Source organism: Cucumis melo, chromosome 11, assembly GCF_025177605.1.
Source record: "Cucumis melo cultivar AY chromosome 11, USDA_Cmelo_AY_1.0, whole genome shotgun sequence".
In the NCBI taxonomy this organism is placed as follows: Eukaryota; Viridiplantae; Streptophyta; class Magnoliopsida; order Cucurbitales; family Cucurbitaceae; genus Cucumis; species Cucumis melo.
The window spans coordinates 4,412,527-4,430,098 of record NC_066867.1 but is presented as its reverse complement, the minus strand read 5'-3'; the positions used below and the strand labels follow the sequence as shown (position 1 = coordinate 4,430,098).

Sequence of the window (17,572 nt, the reverse complement as noted above, 5' to 3'; positions counted from 1 at the left end):
TTCTTTAGGACTAAAACACGTCCCTTTTTTTTTTTTTTTTTTTGAGAGGTTATATTTTTTATTCTCTTTTATTATTATTTAAAAAAGACACATTAGCAACGCCGGTAGTTCCTACCATTATAAATAAAGTCATATAAGCACTATACCGGACAAGAATTCTAGTTGCCTTACTCAGCATGGTGTCCATGTAGCTACCAAAATGTATTTTCAAACTTTCACAAGTGAAAATGTTTCCTTTTGCCATGTTAAAACCTAAATAAATCATCTGTAAAACCTTAACGGCTAAAAATACACTTTTGCTCAAAATTGAATGCATATTAGATAAAATAAGCCATTAATGTACCAAAATTTTGTAAATATTTTCAATGATTTCACCATTTACAATAATTTTCCGACAATCAATAATATTTCTCATTCTGTGAAACTCTTTTTTGCTGCATTTTCAGTCCAAATTAAACTGCAAAACTTACAAACCCTCTAGTAATTGAAACTTACCAGCAACCGTACCCCGTCTCGTGTTCATTAAGCAGCTTTTAAGCTTTTCGACAAAATCTCGTAAAAATGTTTTTGCTGTCACGAAAGAATAAGAGAAAAAAATGAAAAGTCAGAAAAATGATACATCACGAATACTTAGTTTTCAATAGGATAAAAGGAAAATAAACCTTTTCTGACACAGATGGAGAAATCTTAGTTAGCCCACGCTCAAAATGGACCATCTTGATTGTACATGATGCTGATTCAATATTACTGTTGTCTAATGTCAATTTTTCTTCCAAAGCAGCCATTGCAGCTTCGTTCATCTGTCACAGATAATAATCACATGAGTTTGACCTTCAGCCTTTCCCCAAGTAAAATGCTAAAGAGAAAACCATGATTAATATGCATGTGTTAAATGGGATACTACAAAGATGTGTTAGTAGAGAGACTAATATTCAAAATACACTGATACAAGAAAATATAAGGGACTTAGTTAGAGCTATATGGGTTGTTATTATTATAGTATTTGTAGGATTAGTATAAGAGGCATTTTGGCAATTGGATAGTAAGTTGGGATAGGGGTTTTTAGTTATAAATAGGAGAGAGGTTGGAGAGAGGTTGGAGAGACTTTAGTAGTGAGAGTTCCTAGTATAGGAATTAGGAAGAGTCTAGCCCTCACGAAAAGCTAGGAGTTACTTTGTTACTTCTTCTTGAGGTATTTTAACATATAATTCATATTTGATTGTTCTTTAACTGTTCTTGAAGATTCTACCCCTCCTAGCATAAGTATGTATCACTAGTGATCTAACATATTCTCAATATTAGGAGGGTCCAAGTATCTTGAACAGTTGGTTTATTTTGTAATTCTATTATTTTTTATAATTCAATATATTAAGGTTCTACCCTAATCCTACAACATAAATATTGTAAACACTAACCAATGCAGCAAGATCTGCTCCACTAAAATTTTCACAAGCCTCCATTTGTCCAATTGCAGGTAGATCTACACTAACATCAATAGGTTTCTTCCTTCCAAGAGCTTTTAAGACGAGCCCACGCTCAGTTGGACCAGGGAGAGGAACGTAAAGAAGTTTTCCAAATCTACCCGGTCGCAGAATTGCAGGGTCTATGACCTCGGGTCTACCAAAATAAAATTATTGTGAGTATTAAGATCAAAATGAAGCTCACCAAAGCATATAAATGAAAAAGATATACCTATTTGTAGCACCAATAACAAAGACACCTCGTCGTTGTTCTGCTCCATCCAACTCTATGAGTAACTACAAAAATGAAGTGGATCCATTTTAACACAGTGAACCAACGAGTCTAAAAAACAAGGATAGAAAAGGAAAACTCAAGACCCTAAGCACAAGAAAATTGTAAGCAATTCATCGCATGGCACTTCATCAAACCTGGTTCAATAATCGCTCCACTACCCAACCCCCTTCTTTACCACGTTTTGTTGTTAAGGCATCCACCTACAAACAATTGAAAACAAAACAAAAATATAATAGAAAAATAATCATACATATGTTTAGATCTTTCTTCTGTCAATCAGCCACACATCCATAACATTCTAGAGAAAAGGGAAGGTTTAGGTGATCATCAATTTTAGAGCTTCCCTTTTCGGGGTGCCCGTAGTAAATTTCATTGTAACTATGATTTTTTGCTTATTGATATGGATTGGAAAAAAAATTATGATCCCCTCCGTTCCTATTTTTCAATTGATTCTTTGCAATTAACAAAATCCCTTTGTTTCAAAAGAAAGGAACACTTGCAAATAAAGTTTGAAATAGAGATGAGAGATGACGCAGCTTAAAAGTAAATATTTTGATAGCATAAAGTCTAGAACCTTCTTAAAATGTTGGGTTTCGTTCAGCTTCATGGGTAAACTAAATATATACTGATGTAATCACTACCGTAGATGTATACTATTCCTTGTACAAACCCTTATGTCATAAATACAAAAATGATTATCAACAATAACTAGCAAATAGTAATGAATTGAGTCACATATCACTTGTACTTTTGAGTATTCTTATGCAATAATAAAGAGTCTCCTTTCCAAAAAAAAAAAAACGTAATGCAAGAGTCACATACTTCATCAAAAAATAGAATGCAGGGTGAGCACGTCCTTGCCCGACTAAATAGTGTCCGAACAGCAAGTTCACTTTCTCCAACATATTTATTTAGTAACTCGGGCCCCTGTGCAAGAAATGGTTAATACGTGTGTGTATAAAGGCAATAATACCATCCATAATAAACTACTGCTTTAAGTTTTGAGTCACTTCAATTCCAAACCTTAATGTGAATGAAGTTAGCTCCAGCCTCATTTGCAACGGCCTTAGCAATTAGTGTTTTACCACATCCTGGAGGACCATATAACAAGAATCCAGTCTCTAGATCTACACCAAAGCCCTAGAACAATTAAGAGTAATTGAATTTGGGTTAAAAAAATTTGACAAAATGCAGCAAGAACAAGCAAACCACCAGAAATTCTAAACCATGTAGAAAAGAGGCATAAAAGAACCATATTTTATAGACAAAAATTTAGGGTACATTTGGTTAACATTCTGCAACCAGAAATTTGAAAATAAGAGGTTCAATAAAAAACATAGTTGCATTTCATGTTTCCAACATCTCATATGTGTTTGGGAGCATAGTTAGAAAGTGATTTCCAATTTAAACAATTGGTCAGAAGATGTTTAATAATATAAAATTAAGAATCATTATTAATCCACCTTCCTCGTTGATTTAAATTAAGTTGGCCATTTTTTTGTAAGATTGTAGGGGGAGGGCCTTCTTGTCCCTTGGCCCGTTAGGCTGTTCTTGATCTTTTGTAATAGAGGATTTTTGTTCCTAATCAATATATACAAACACAAACACAATTATAAACCATAAAAACAGTTCTAACTACCAACTAAACATAAGATTAAATCTCAACTAATATTAATTCATTTACGGACATGTTTCATTGTTAAATGTTAAATTTTTTAATAATTATTATCATACAAGGTCATATAATTAATAATATGATATATTAGAAATATTTAAATTGAACAACAATTACATGAGCTTACAACATAAAGTGCTATATTTATCAAAGTTTATCAAAGCGTTTTTTTCTATATGTAGTGCAGACTGCATTTCCAAATTTGAATACAATGTAAACATAAAAATGATGTTTTCAGAATTTCAACTATTTCAATCACACAATCCAAAACCTAGAGCAGAATCCAAATTCCATACCAATCAAAACCTAAGATTTTATTGGTAAAATGAAATTTACAAAACTAAGGAGCATTAAGCTTGAAAAGCCAAAACTGAAGAATAAATTTTCTTCTCTAATTTGATCAGATCTACCTAAAGTCCTAAACCAAAGCATTACGATAGAAATTATTCTCGAATTCTAGTATTCAAGTGAATCTTTTTAAATAAGGAACCAAACTTTTATTAACAAAGACAAAAGGATAATTTTGACTGACTGTCAGCAACACAATTATACAATCAGAAAAAAATCGAGGGAATGAGGAACAAAAAAAATATATTTTCTGAATTTATAGAAAAACCAGAAATAAATACCTCATAATCCTCTGGATACTTTACACGTCTAACTACGTAGCGTTCAAACTCTGCTCTTAGTTGTTCTAAGCCTCCAACATCCTCCCACTTTACACTGGGAATTGCAGAAAACCCTTCTCTTCTCAATGATGGTTGTACCATTTGTATTGCTTCCTGTAGAATATCACAGAATAGAAGAGAATGACAAATCTAGTCAATATCATTCATTTGAAAAATAAATCAAGAACTTACATGAAATAAGCATCCTTGAAAAAATATATAATAATAATAATATAATTATTATTATAATTAAAAAAAAAAAAAAAAAAAAAAAAAAAAAAAAAAAAAAACCCCACTGGAAACTGTCATTGAGGAAAAATAAAGAATACAAGGGAATTTTTACAAAAAAATGCCAAATCCCCAAAAAGGGAACATTTTAGAGAACAGGAGTCCAAGCAAAAAATAAGACCTAGCAAATAATTACAAAAAACGATTCACATCCAAAAAGAGATTAAATCGCACAAGGGTCCAAAACATCATTAAAGATACATATATATTTGCTCACCTCAAAGTCGGTCATGGTTATTGCTAATTTTTCCATCTCCTCGGGCAACCAAGGTTGCCTCCACCAATCTTCTATATGTTCATTATCAGCAAAATCAGTAGATAACTCACATTTTCTTTGATCAATTATTCTCTTCATGGCAAGATTACCAGCCTTATTAGCCAATGCTGTTAAATCAGCTCCAACAAACCCTGGTGTTGCCCTAGCTATTTTCAAAAGATCAAATGAACCTTCGAGTCTCAAGTTGCTAGTAAGAACAGTGAGGATTTCAGCCCTTGCATTTTCATCTGGAACACCTAATACGATCTCACGATCAAAACGACCAGGCCTCCTTAATGCAGGATCAACAGCATCAGGCCTATTGGTAGCACCAATTACAAGAACATATCCTGGTCTAACATTGGAATTATCATTCTTTGAACTTGTATCCTTAGAATCTACAAGCTTGTGGAACCCATCCATGCAAGTCATTAATTGTGTTACAATCCGTCTCTCCATTTCTCTCTGTAGATTTTCTCTCTTTGATGCAATTGCATCGATCTCATCAATAAAAACAATTGATGGTGCAGTCCTATAGGCTTTGGAAAAGAGCTCTCTAATATTTTCTTCTGACGCACCTAAAAATTTCAGAAATAAAAATAGAAATAAATAAAGAATACAATTACTTTTAATAATCAGACATAAAAATAACATATTCAGCAATAAAGAAAAGGTTTGAGGAAAGAAAAATGTTCAAGCAGCATTGAAAGTTGAACTTGAAAACAGTAGTAAAATTGTCCAAAGTTTCTATGATTGAAGTTTTAGAGACAACTTTTCATCAACTTAATAACTCCATTATATTTGTGTACATATTACAAATAAATACCACAAATTCAAAATTGCAAGTTTAACAGTTTAAGTATCACTAAGAAAAATCTATCTAGTGTTGGATTCGAACTATTGAAAGGTCAAGATAAAACAATATAGAATACCAATGAAAGCTGCAGAGTTTAATACTAACAATTCACCAACAACTATAATATTGATAATAATACTCAAAAGGATGCATCCCAAAATTCGTTTTCCAAAATGAAAAGCTTAACCCTATCAGTACTGTACAATGACAATAACATGATATATTGCAAGAATATTGCCCTATCTCATAACCAAATTTCAAATCTCTACATCAATTTAACCACATAGATTCACCATTCAAACACATAATTTCTACTATTTGTGCAAAATGAAAACGTACCTGATACACCCGACATGATCTCTGTTGCAGAAATCTTATAGAAAGGCACACCAGTTTCATTGGCAATGGCATGAGCCAATTTAGTCTTCCCACAACCAGGGGGTCCATGAAGCAAAATTCCAGCCATCGGCCGAACCCCCAACCACAATGGGACCTGAGGATGGTAAAGTGGTACAATCACCTCCATCTTCAATTCGTCTAGCACACTTTTCATCCCTCCCAAATCCTTAAACCAAGGCCCTTCTATTTCTTCCCCATTAAGAGAACTCTGCTTTTCCTTCCTCAATATCTCCTTGTTTGCATTCCCTTCATTCCCCACATTAATTTTTTCAGCAACCTTATCATCTATAGCAACTTCCAACTCCATACTCTTCTCCAAATGCTCATTCTTCAGTTTCTTTGACTCCGCATAAGATGTTCGAAGCATCAACTTCATCAAATCATACTCCGGCTCCACTTCTTCCCCATATATAGCATCCTCCGACGTTGACACTGCTCCATCACCACTGTTACCAGAATCTGTCGAAGAAGATGAAGACAAAGACGAAGAAGAATCATCCTGATTGTTGTGTTGTATCCTCCTGAGGTGCATATTCTCCATATTCTGCAACCTCTGTTCACCTACATCAACTCTCTTAGGGCGCTTCTTTCCAATGGTACTGCAATTGGCATCTTCGGTTTTAGAATCTTGTAATCGGCGCTTGATTTTGTTGGGTGTGGAAGAAGAGGGAACGGATTTAGGGGTTTTGTTGAGATGTGAATCAAGGGTTTTTTGGACGATCGAAGTGAAGGGTGATTTCTTGAGGGTTCGGTAGTCCCTGTAAGTGGACTGGAGATGATCGACGATGTCATCGACGGTGGGACATTTGTGACGACAAGACTTAATACGCTGAAGAAGGAACCCACGGTTCACAACAGACGGTGATTTGCCACCGGCCATCTCCACCACGTCCCTTAGATGAGGAGATGTTTTAAACCTAACAGTGTTTAGCGTTAGAGACAGGGAGAATACCATAATTGAGACATGTTATCAATTTCAAGTATAATATGAAAGAATACAAGAATACATAAAAATAAAATTTTAGGGAGTACTAAAAAGTATTAAAAAGAATCGAAGAGTGAAGTAATAAGTACAAATTTTAGGAAGCATTAAAATGTGTGAAACTACAAATTTAGAGTATCAAAAAGATGCTGAAATAATATTTGAATGTGTGTGTTTTCTAAGGTGTGGTGGGGAGTATCAACTATGTGTCCTTAAATGTATCAATAATCAAGTAGCCCAATCTCAATTTTCGTAGAAGAAAACTATGATTTCATTTGAATGCTTAAGTCTAAATAGTAAACAGTTGTAAATTAATAAAGAGAAGTTTGAAACTATATGATCCTTAAAAGAGGCAAATGTGTTTTCAAACTAATAGTCTTCCTTTAAAAGGCAAATGTGACAAAACAAATTCATTAGGCATCAAGTTACCTCCGTGGTGAAAATGATCGGGAGTGTGATCGAGCTAGTATTCTAATAGGTGAATGACTTCTTCTACCAACTACTGGAGACCTTCTTGGAGGACTGCAAGAACTTTCATATACCTACGTAAAAACGTATCTGAAACCAATGAGTTAGACTAGATCACTTTCAAGAAAAAAACATGGTTTTGCCAAAACATTTGACAATAACCAGGCTTACAGTTAATCTTAAAATAAGTCATGGATTCAAAATTACCTTCACCGCAGGGTGACTTCCTTGTGGCGATGTGCAGGACATTAGCTGGCATCCTCACAGGTCCCTTAACCCTCAGTCTCTTGTCTTTGGCACCCCGAACCAAATCAGCACAAACTGTTGATCAAAAACACGAAGTAAACTATAAGAACTGAACTGAAGGCACCAACAAACAAATTTTCAATTATTTGTAGAAACAAAGAAATTAAGGCCAAGAAAAACCATTATTGTTGAGTAAAGTCAAAGCCCCCAAGAGGCTTGACCGCATTTGTGAATCATGGATGACTGTCCCAGAGCAACCATCAGAAGTCATTTGACAAATAAATAACTAAGCAATAACTAAAACGTTAAAAATCGAGAAGAACATGAAAAGTGAAAAATTAATTACAAACAACAACAGTAATCACAAAGCAAATGAGGAAGAATCAATAAATTTCAGAAACAAATTACAAAAAAGCAAAACCAAGAGACAAACAACATATGAGTTCAAATGCAACATTAGATAAAAGAAAAATCCAATTTGCTTCAAAATAGAGGTATAAAGAGAAACCCTTTTCAAGGTTCTTCACATTCTTGGAGGAAAGAGTGACATTTGAATGTGCTATCTATTAGTGATTAACAAAAGAAAACAAAGGAAGAGATGCAACAGTTTTCCTTCTCTCTAGTAATCCAAAGAAAACAGTAAGCAAAGATTATCTATTAGCGGTAACAAGTAAGAGCAGAAGAATCACCTGATGGAGCTTGGGGCCGCTGAACGTGGGCGATGAGTTCGTTGGGGTGAAACCGGCGTTCGGCGAGAAGAAATTCGGTGGGAGGGGCGTTCGGCGAGAAGAAATCCGGTGGGGGCGTTCGGCGAGAAGAAAATCGGAGGGGGGCTTTCGGTGTGTGTGTGTGGGGAGGGGGGGGGGGGGGGTGCGGTGGAGCTGGCCTTGGGGGGTCGTAGCTAGGGATTTTTGAAAAAAGTAGCGGAAGGGTCACGAAAAGAAAAAAATAGGGTTTTTTTTTGTGAAATTGGGAAAAAAAGAAAATTTGAGGAAAATATATTCGAGGAAAAAAAACGAAATTACGAGGAAAAGGAGGGAAAATATTTTTTTTCCTTTTTTTTTTTTAAAGAAAAACGGAGAAAAGATGAATATTTAGACATTTGTATTACTTGTCATTTAAAAAATGTGAAGTAAATAAAGACAATCTTGATGTTTTTAACTTGTCAAGTATTTGAAAAAAATAAAAAAAAGTTATGCATTTTTCCACTTTTTGTTATTCTCGACTTTTTTCACTTTACTTTGTTGGAATTTATGTCGTAGTTTGTATTTTAAAATTATATTCTATTTAAGGGTTTATTGATGACTTATTTAAGGGTTTATTGATGACTTATTAGTGAAAATTGAATATTAAAATCTTGAATCCAATAAACTAAGGTCTTGGGACTCGACTGATTAGGAGAGCAAACCACTTTGTAGCAACTTTTCATGAAAAATCTGTAAAAATTTCTCTATTTTCGTTAAATAGAAAGATGAGAAAAAGGACCATCTAGTATAGGCTTGAACTTTATGTAGATATATAAACGTGGATCAAGTTCGAGAATATATAGTCCAAATGGTCTATAGTATATGAATAAGGTTGGACACCTTATTCTAGGGACACTATGGATGCAACCTAATTTGTAGTTAGTACAAACATTGTAATCCTAAATTGTTTATGTAGAGACATGGAAGTTGGGGCACATATGTTAACAGTTTGCATAAGATTGGAATCATGAAATAGTCACTTTTAAGTTATAACACCGTTGATTATGTAAAATTGACTATTTCGATTATAATGACCTAAGATAACTTAATCTTAATCTTAAACTAACTATGAACTTCTATTCAAACAAAATTATCCTTAAATTTTCATAGGTGCGGGCAGCTCAATAGCGTTGGCCTAATAAGCCTTCTATTTCAGGAGTAAGACCAAGTGAATGGATAGGGACATAGGATGCAAGACGTAATTCACTCCTACTCGCTTTAAGGTTAGTAGATATGTTGTTCTCTTAAGGATTGAATCCAAGTCGTGAACAAAGAGTCTCACTCTCTCATTAACCCAAGATGGATTTGATTTAGATGTTGGACCTAAAACCAATTGTTTAATAGTGGATCGGTGAGACTTAAGGAGCACGACGTAATCTCGAGGGTAAAACGGTATTTTGATCCAGCCAAGGTTATGAACAACTTGTGAATAATTAACTTACTGATCATGGTTATATCAGATGGACACAAATATATCTATAAAGAGGGGAATGCAATTACGGGACTTTAGTGGAATGACCCATGTCACACCCCACCCCGAGCATCTCCTTGCTTGGCCCGAGATGTGGCGTGAAGTCAACCGATATCTCCTACTTCAACTTAAACCCTTAAACAATAAACAACATCGAAAACTAGCACATAAAATTTAAACACAATTGGGTAAAACCCTTTTCATTAAACAAACTTTATATAAGTTTTTACAGATAAAACGTAACCTTATTTACATAAAACAAAGCCTAACAATAGCCTTCCCAAAAACCTAAATCTAACATTACAAAAGACTAATTGATCACAAGTACAAAATAACAGGACACATACAATAACAAAACAAAATCCTTAAGCAGACAGATAACAGTGATTCAAACTCCGAGGACACGGTCTCTACTTGGAAAGTGGAAAAGCATTTTGAAGAGCGTGAGCTAAACGAGTCCAGTGAGTGATAGTTTTTTTTTTTCTAAATAACATAAACTTTTCAAAACAATGATTCATAAATTCTTTGAAACAGTAAACGATAGACAATAACATTAATAGTAAATATTTAAGAAACAATAACTAAAATCCTTGTTTTTCCTGCTTGAAACCCAAGTATCTACTCTTAGGAGGTGGTAGAGATTACTCGATACCAACTTTAAACGAGATGGGTATCCCAATCCCTTTTCTTGGACGATAGGCATTCATAGCTTCAATCTTGGAGATAAGTGTTTTTATCTCAATTCCTCGACACCCTTTAATCCTACCTTGTTAGGAGATAATTTGAAACATCTTGGTTCCGATATAAACATTTATAAAACCATAGCCTTAAACTTCCTCAAAGAATCCTTTTTGCATAAAGAGCTTATAAACCTCATAATACTTGATCAACTCGTTTTTTAGTAAACCTTAAACATTCCTCAGGAAACAATATTCTTGAATAAATACATTAAACAATAACATGCTTGAAAATCATTCATAAAATAGCTTAAACATTTAAGATAAATTATTCATGAACAATAGCTTAAGAACATGCTTGAAATCACTTCAATAAATCTATTTTTCACTCATAGATACAAGCTCAAGTCCTTGGTCTATAAATTTTTCCAACCTCTTATTCACCTGAAACTATGGTTAAATAATCCATTTAACTTCCCTTAACCATGAAAATATCAAAAGAGCACTTAAAATTTCCAAAAACCACAAAAAGGCCCCAAAACACCTCATGACACTATCTAACGCACATGGTTGGGTGGCAAGGGCTTGGCTACATGCATTAGGCATGCCTGCGTGCTAACCTCACGCACAGACACGCTCCGCGCCTAACTAGGTCGCGCGTGCCTGGTGTCTCTCACAACCCCCATTTACACAGGGCTTGTTGCGCGCCTTGCATCTTGCACAACCCTTCTGGCGCACAACTTGTCACGCGTGCCTTGCGAGTAGGCTATGTGTCCAACAAAAGTAAAAAATGTGTCACTAACCTCTTTGGACATCGAAACACCCACCCATTTCACCTAGCTTACCTTGTCACTCGACCAACCACTAACTTGCCTAGAAACTTAATTTTTATTCAGAAACATAACCCAGCTTTGTAAAATCATAACAAAAAATCCACAACTCTTTTGAGGAAACTTTCTTCTACAAAGTTTCTTAAAAATATCTTAGTTTTTTTACCTCAAAATATCAACTTGAAATTTCAAAGGATAACCTCTATAGCCTTTCAGAAGTACACCTTGCTCAGATTCACCCAAAAATTGACCTTCTTCACTTTCTTCAACTCAAACTCAACCTCCCTTGCTCAAACTTTTCCACCAACCCTGGACTAAAAGCTAGACTCAATTTATGATCTTTTGAGAGTAATTTCAGTGAAAACGCACGAGTATTTTGGGAAAATGTCTATATGAAGTGACCTACTTATATTGATCCTTGCATAGACCTTTATTAACACCACTTACTTGCTGAAATCTAAATTAAGCATGCAAGGACACCAGTAAAGCACTTCACCAACTCCACCTTTCCATCGTCTCGCCTAACCAAAATGCCCAATGTCCCTTGACAAGCCCAAACGCCTAATGTTAACGCATTACTAATCTCTAAGCCTTTCTCGGTGCCTTACTTCTCACCCAACCCCATGCTATCTCGTCTAGCATCTCAAGGCCCTAAATAATCTCTAAGTGGCTGCCTTCCTCACCTAGCCAAGCATACCTTAAACGCCCATAATATCGTTTAGAGGTTCTTCTCGCCTAATGCCTAAACAACAAGCCTTAGCTGCCCATACATGTCTAAAATGCCTACACCTCTTTAGAGGTTTTTTATCATTTCCTTGGCCGCCCAATGTACCATCAAAATAACCTCTAAATGCCTAGCCCATCAATCCTTGACACTTAGCCAAATTTTTCTCCTTTTTCAACAACCATGACATAGTTTTTATGACACTTTTAGTTACTTTTCAACTTTAACCCCAATCAACTCTTATCCTTTCAAGCTTTTCAAAAGACTTAAGTTTCCTAAGATTCGAGGTTTACAACCCGTTAGTTAATGATGTTGATTAGCTTGGACTAAAAGGGTTTAGCTAATTAATCTCGGATCATTAGAGCTCAAGATCTATAGGTCCATTAGGTTCCCTTACTAGCTCATATGGAATTAACTTAGAACAATATATTGAAATAATTCAAATAGTTCGAATTAGGTAAAGAAAGAGAAATGAACGAAAAATTGTTCGAAGAATTGTTGGAGGAATAATTTCCTTTTTTCTCTCATATACTTTCCCAAAATTTTCCTTTTCCCCCAATTTCACCAAAAACCCTATTTTTTTCATGATAAGCTATGTTCTCCCCTTCCTCAATTTTTTCAAAAATCCCTAGCTACGACCATCCCAAGCTCCGCTCCACCATACGACTGACGCTCTACCTCTCATCGACTCATTGCCACAACTCGCCTACTCCTCGCTATAACTCTCTCAGTACTCCTCGCCGCAACTTGTCGTGCTCGCTATAAGCCTTCCACACATTCGAAGCTCTCTCAATTTCCCTTTCTCCACACATCTGAAGCTCGTCACTACTCGCTTCCCTCCCTACTCGTCGCAACTCCTCTACTCACTTTGGTTTGAAACTCCCTATTTGATTTATTTTTTTCTTTGTTATTTCTTCTATTGCATTTCAATTGGGCTTGCTTTTAGTACAACCACTAGAAGAAATCTAGCCTTTACTGTCAGTTGGAAAAAAATGAAAACGGAGTTTAATGTCGGTTTTCAAAAAGCGGATGTTTAATTTTAAACCGACATTAAAGAGAGAGCTTTAATGTCGATTTAAAACCGACATTAAACATCTGCCTTTTGAAAAGCGACATTAAAGCTATGATAATTTTTTTTAGAAAAAATTAAATATTTCTCTCTCTTACTTTACTCTTTCTCATGCCACACGATTTCTTCCTCACTTTCAATTTCTTTCTTCTTTTTTCAATCTCATCTCACTTTCTTCCCTCATTTCAGAAACCAAAATTCTTCCATTGACAAATCAACAATGGAATGCCACATTCGCTGTTTTCTCAATAAGCTTTCATTTGCTTCTATTGCCATTGCCACTCCCATCCTCATCTTCCTCTTCCTCCAAACCCCACAAACCTGCATTCTCCCAAATTCTCCTTCAAAACCCCATCTCAAATTCCCCAAATTCTCCTGCGATTCCACTCCTGGCGAGCTCGTCTCCATTGACAAGAAGAACAAGCGTCTTTGGTCATCCCACGACTGGAAGAAGAAGCTCTCCTCCTTCATTAATTTCTTCCAATCCATTCGAGATCTAGGACTTCTCCATAACCACATAAAGTTATCTATGTTTTCGTCGGCGCTGACCATGAGGTCATGGCGTTGTCTCATATGGGAGTTCACGATGTCACCGGTGTCGAGTTGATTGATTTGCCTCCTTTGGTGAGTCGTGTTGATCCTCATAATTTGTCTTTCTTTGATCATGTTTTTGATTTGGCGTTTACTGCTCATTTGGCTAAGGCGTTGTTTCCGTCTCAATTTGTTTCTGAGATGGAGAGAGCTGTTCGTCCTAATGGTTTTTTTCGTGATTGTTGTTGAGGAATGTGAGGATTATGAAGTTAAGGAGATTGTTGGGTTGTTTATGAAATCACGATTTGCAAATTCGATCAATGTTACGTTAACAGGATTGAAAATGACTCGGATTTTAATGAAAATAACTTCTTGATACAACAATGTTTCGTTCGATCTCTTAATTTCCTCTTTTTCGATTTTGATTTTTTGTTTTGATATTGTGCGATATGAAATCCTAATTGTATAGAAAATGCAGGTTCAGAATTCACTTTTAAATAATATGAAATGCCAAGGGAAATCAACTTCTTTAGCTGGTCCTCTTCTTGTTTTCAGAAGGTTAGAACTTCCCAGGCTCTCATCCCATTATCTACATATATCCCTAAAATGCATTATGTAAAGCCTCTACCCATCTCATTCTCGCCAAAACTTGGGAAAAGCTTTATGCTCAATCTAATTATAACTCTTCAGATGAAGGAATTATGTTGAAGATGTTTATTGTTTACAGTCATATGTTGAATTCCAAAGCTATGCTTTGTTTTTTAAGTCTACTTCATTATCAACTACTTTCAGAGAAATGGCTCTTCACGGGAGATAAATAGCTCTTCATTAGAGAATAATGAACAGGTATGCATCCTTGTATGCAAGATCTCTTCTATTAAAGCTTAGAGAGGATGGGATTTAATTTTTTACATTGTAGTTGGCTCGTTGTGTAATCTTTTCTTGAATTTATGCCATTGTCAGTTTAGTAAAAATTGATGCTATCTTCTTTTGTGGTACATATTTTGGGCAGCGAAAAAAAGATATGATTGGAACATTTAAAATGAGTGAAGCCTTGGGGTTTGATGACGTTGGAAGTTTGTTTTTCCCTCATATTTATTGGTTCTGTTCAGAATGAATCAATGCTAATTTATCGAATAAATCTTGGTATGAACATTAAGCACAAATCTTTACATTATTGTCTGCAGTGTGCATTTTGTAGAACTGTGTGGAATTGATCAATACTTTGCAATGAAGGCAATGGATAAGGGTGTCATGCTCAACCGCAACAAGGTTTGTAATATTGCCTTTTTCTTGACTGCTTACTTGAATGGATCTGTTTTGTAGATTCTGTACTTTTGTCTTTTTGTACAATAGTGTTCTTTGAGCGTTCCGATATTATATATGATGTGTCTGCCCTCACAAGAAAATCTAGTAGAATTGTATATGAAGAATGTAGCTTTCTTCTTTACTTCTTACTCAAACGTCTTTTTTCTTTTTTCATATGGGTATTGAAGTGACTGCTCCCTTCGATGGTGCATTTGATTTTATGGAACTTTGTTATGACATTGGATTTTATTTTGAAAGAAACATGCTTTTATGCTTGATAAGTTAATAGCTTCAACATGAAAGTTAATGACCAAATGTTGGCTGATGGAAAGAACCAAATAAAGCATGCCTTTGGGAATTAATGCGATATTCATAAAAAAAAAACAATGACGAATTGGAGTTTTTGATTGAGAATTGAAAATGATGAGGTAGTATTCTGTTGATTTTTATAGCATATGCTCTATTATAAATATATGTGAAACTTTTTCAGTAGGCTACTTAATTTAGTATTTCGTTGTAGCTTATTTTGATGACTAACGTACAAATAGTACAAAGGAAGCTTTTGAGAAAGTCGTTTTCATCAAAACTCAGAAGACTAATGCTCGAAGAGAGGGTAGTTACCTTTTCATATATTGGGTTTTAACTGTTTTTTTTTTTTTTTTTTTGTGAAGATGTGCATTCTTAATAGTGTTAGCTTCTCTTATTTGAGTCAATTTCAATGTTCTTTTAATTGTTGTAAAGAAATTTTTGAATGTTTCAGTAGTCAAATTAAATGGTTTATTTTGATATTGCTTGTAGAATGATTGAAGATATATCGGGTTGAAAGCGAAGCGATTGTGTAGATAGCCAGACTATTGTTGAAGGTTGAAGACTGAGAAGACGTTTAGAATTTCTTGTTAAAATCTTGTATTAGGATCTTGTTTCATGTACTCTGCAGAATGTATATATAAACATAATATTAAGATTCCATTTTGTGTATACAAATGTAAAAAACAAATATTATAGTTTTAAAAATAATTTAATTTTATTGATTTGTTGGAGTGAGGAAAATATTTATCTACATGAACTCAATGTCGGTTTATAAAAAATGGACATTAATGAAACAATTTAATAAAAATAAAATTGAAAAAATGGACCCAGAACAAGGCAAGAATGTCGTTATTAAACTGACATTAAAGAGGCCTTTAATGTCGGTCTAGAAACGACATTAAAGGCATCTTTAGTGTCGGTTTAAAAACGACATTAAAGATATTTTTAATGTCGGTTCTAAACCGACATTAAAGGTCAACAGTCATTAAAGGTCTTCAATAACATCATCAAAGATGTCGGTTTATAACCGACATTGAAGGCCTTTAATGTCAGTTTTAACAGACATTAATGAGGCCTTTATCGACATTAAAGCCTAACCGATATTAAAGGCCTTTAATAACGCTCGCAAAGATGTCGGTTGTCAACCGACATTAAAGGCCAAATTTCTTGTAGTGAACCTCTTTGGTTTTTCTTCTTTTGTTTATTTGTTTTTTCTTTTTTATTTCTTCTGTTCATGTCTAGTACAACCTCTTTCAAAAACCAAACTAAAATAAAAAGAAAAAAAGGATGATGAGCTAAACATTTAAACCATGTTAAATGTTTTTACTGAAAGCAATAAATATGAAACCAAGTCTTACGTGGAAACCCGAGATCTGGAAGAAAAACTACGATGTTTTTAGTTTTATTATTTTTCCAATGAATAATAAAATAGATACAAAGGGGAAGCATAAATAGAATACACCAAGGAATAAAAAATGGAAAATATTTACAAATTAGAGAAGATTTTTTCTTAATCTTTCCATAGATGCCTTAAGGGCCAAGCCTACTAATTCTAACACTCCCCCTAAAGTTGGGACGTAAATATCAATGAGGCTCAACTTGCTAATACAAAAGTCAAAGTTTGGTCTGAAAAGCCCCTTGGTGAGAACATCAACAACCTATTGGCTTGAAAGAATGTATGGAATGCATATGCTCCCACTGTCAAGTCTTTCTTTGATGAAATTTTGATCAATCTCAACATGTTTAGTTCTATCATGTTGAACTGAGTTGTTAGCAATACTAATAGTGACTTTATTATCACGAAAAAGCTTCAATGATGTCTCACACACTTGATGAAGATCAGACAGGACTTTTTTTAGCCAAATTTCCTCACATATTTCCCAACTCATAGCTCGATATTCGGCTTTAGAGTTGCTTCTGGCCACAACACTTTAGAGTTGCTTCTGGCCACAACACTTTGCTTCTTACTCCTTCAAGTTACAAGATTACCCCAAATGAATGTGCAATAACTGGAGGTAGACTTTCTGTCAACAATAGATCCTACCCAGTACGAGTCAGGTATGCCTCAGTTGTATTTCTCTTTGTCTCAACTATCTCAGAATTCTGTTAACAGCTTCCATGTGTTCCTTGTAGGGAGTCTACATAAATTGGCTGACAACACTTACAACAAAGAAAATATCAAGACGAGTATGAGTTAAATAAATCAATTTACCCACAAGGTGCTGATACTATTCTTTATCAACTTGAACTTAATCATCAAAGTTTCCTAGTTTACAGTTGAATTGAATAGGAGTGTCAGTGGGACAACATCCCA

The 17,572-nt window shown here is 34.7% G+C and overlaps 1 protein-coding gene across 2 annotated transcripts; it reads right to left on the bottom strand.

The window, feature by feature from the left end:
* Positions 1-294: 294 nt before the first annotated feature.
* Positions 295-8,514, bottom strand: LOC103497490 (cell division control protein 48 homolog C-like). 2 transcript variants are annotated; one of them, XM_051079685.1, is made up of 13 exons: positions 8,283-8,514; positions 7,555-7,668; positions 7,309-7,421; positions 5,838-6,814; positions 4,604-5,220; positions 4,060-4,212; positions 2,779-2,895; positions 2,578-2,682; positions 1,890-1,955; positions 1,693-1,757; positions 1,416-1,617; positions 663-800; positions 295-570 (listed from the first exon to the last, which is right to left on the bottom strand). In XM_051079685.1, the coding sequence occupies exons 2-13, from the start codon at positions 7,594-7,596 to the stop codon at positions 523-525; spliced, it is 2,643 nt and encodes an 880-aa protein (XP_050935642.1). In that variant the 5' UTR covers positions 7,597-7,668; positions 8,283-8,514; the 3' UTR covers positions 295-522. The 2 variants fall into 2 exon arrangements, with proteins under 2 accessions (XP_050935642.1, XP_016902176.1); XM_017046687.2 differs by having other exon boundaries at positions 7,309-7,437; positions 8,283-8,471.
* Between the last annotated feature and the right edge of the window lie 9,058 nt (positions 8,515-17,572).

Coding starts and splice junctions, on each gene's coding strand:
- LOC103497490 (XM_051079685.1), bottom strand. CDS start 7,596: ATGTCCTGCACATCGCCACAAGGAAGTCACCCTGCGGTGAAG. Junction 801..1,415: donor GAGCAGATCTTGCTGCATTG/GTTAGTGTTTAC, acceptor TATCTGTGACAG/ATGAACGAAGCTGCAATGGC. Junction 571..662: donor CTCCATCTGTGTCAGAAAAG/GTTTATTTTCCT, acceptor CTTTCGTGACAG/CAAAAACATTTTTACGAGAT.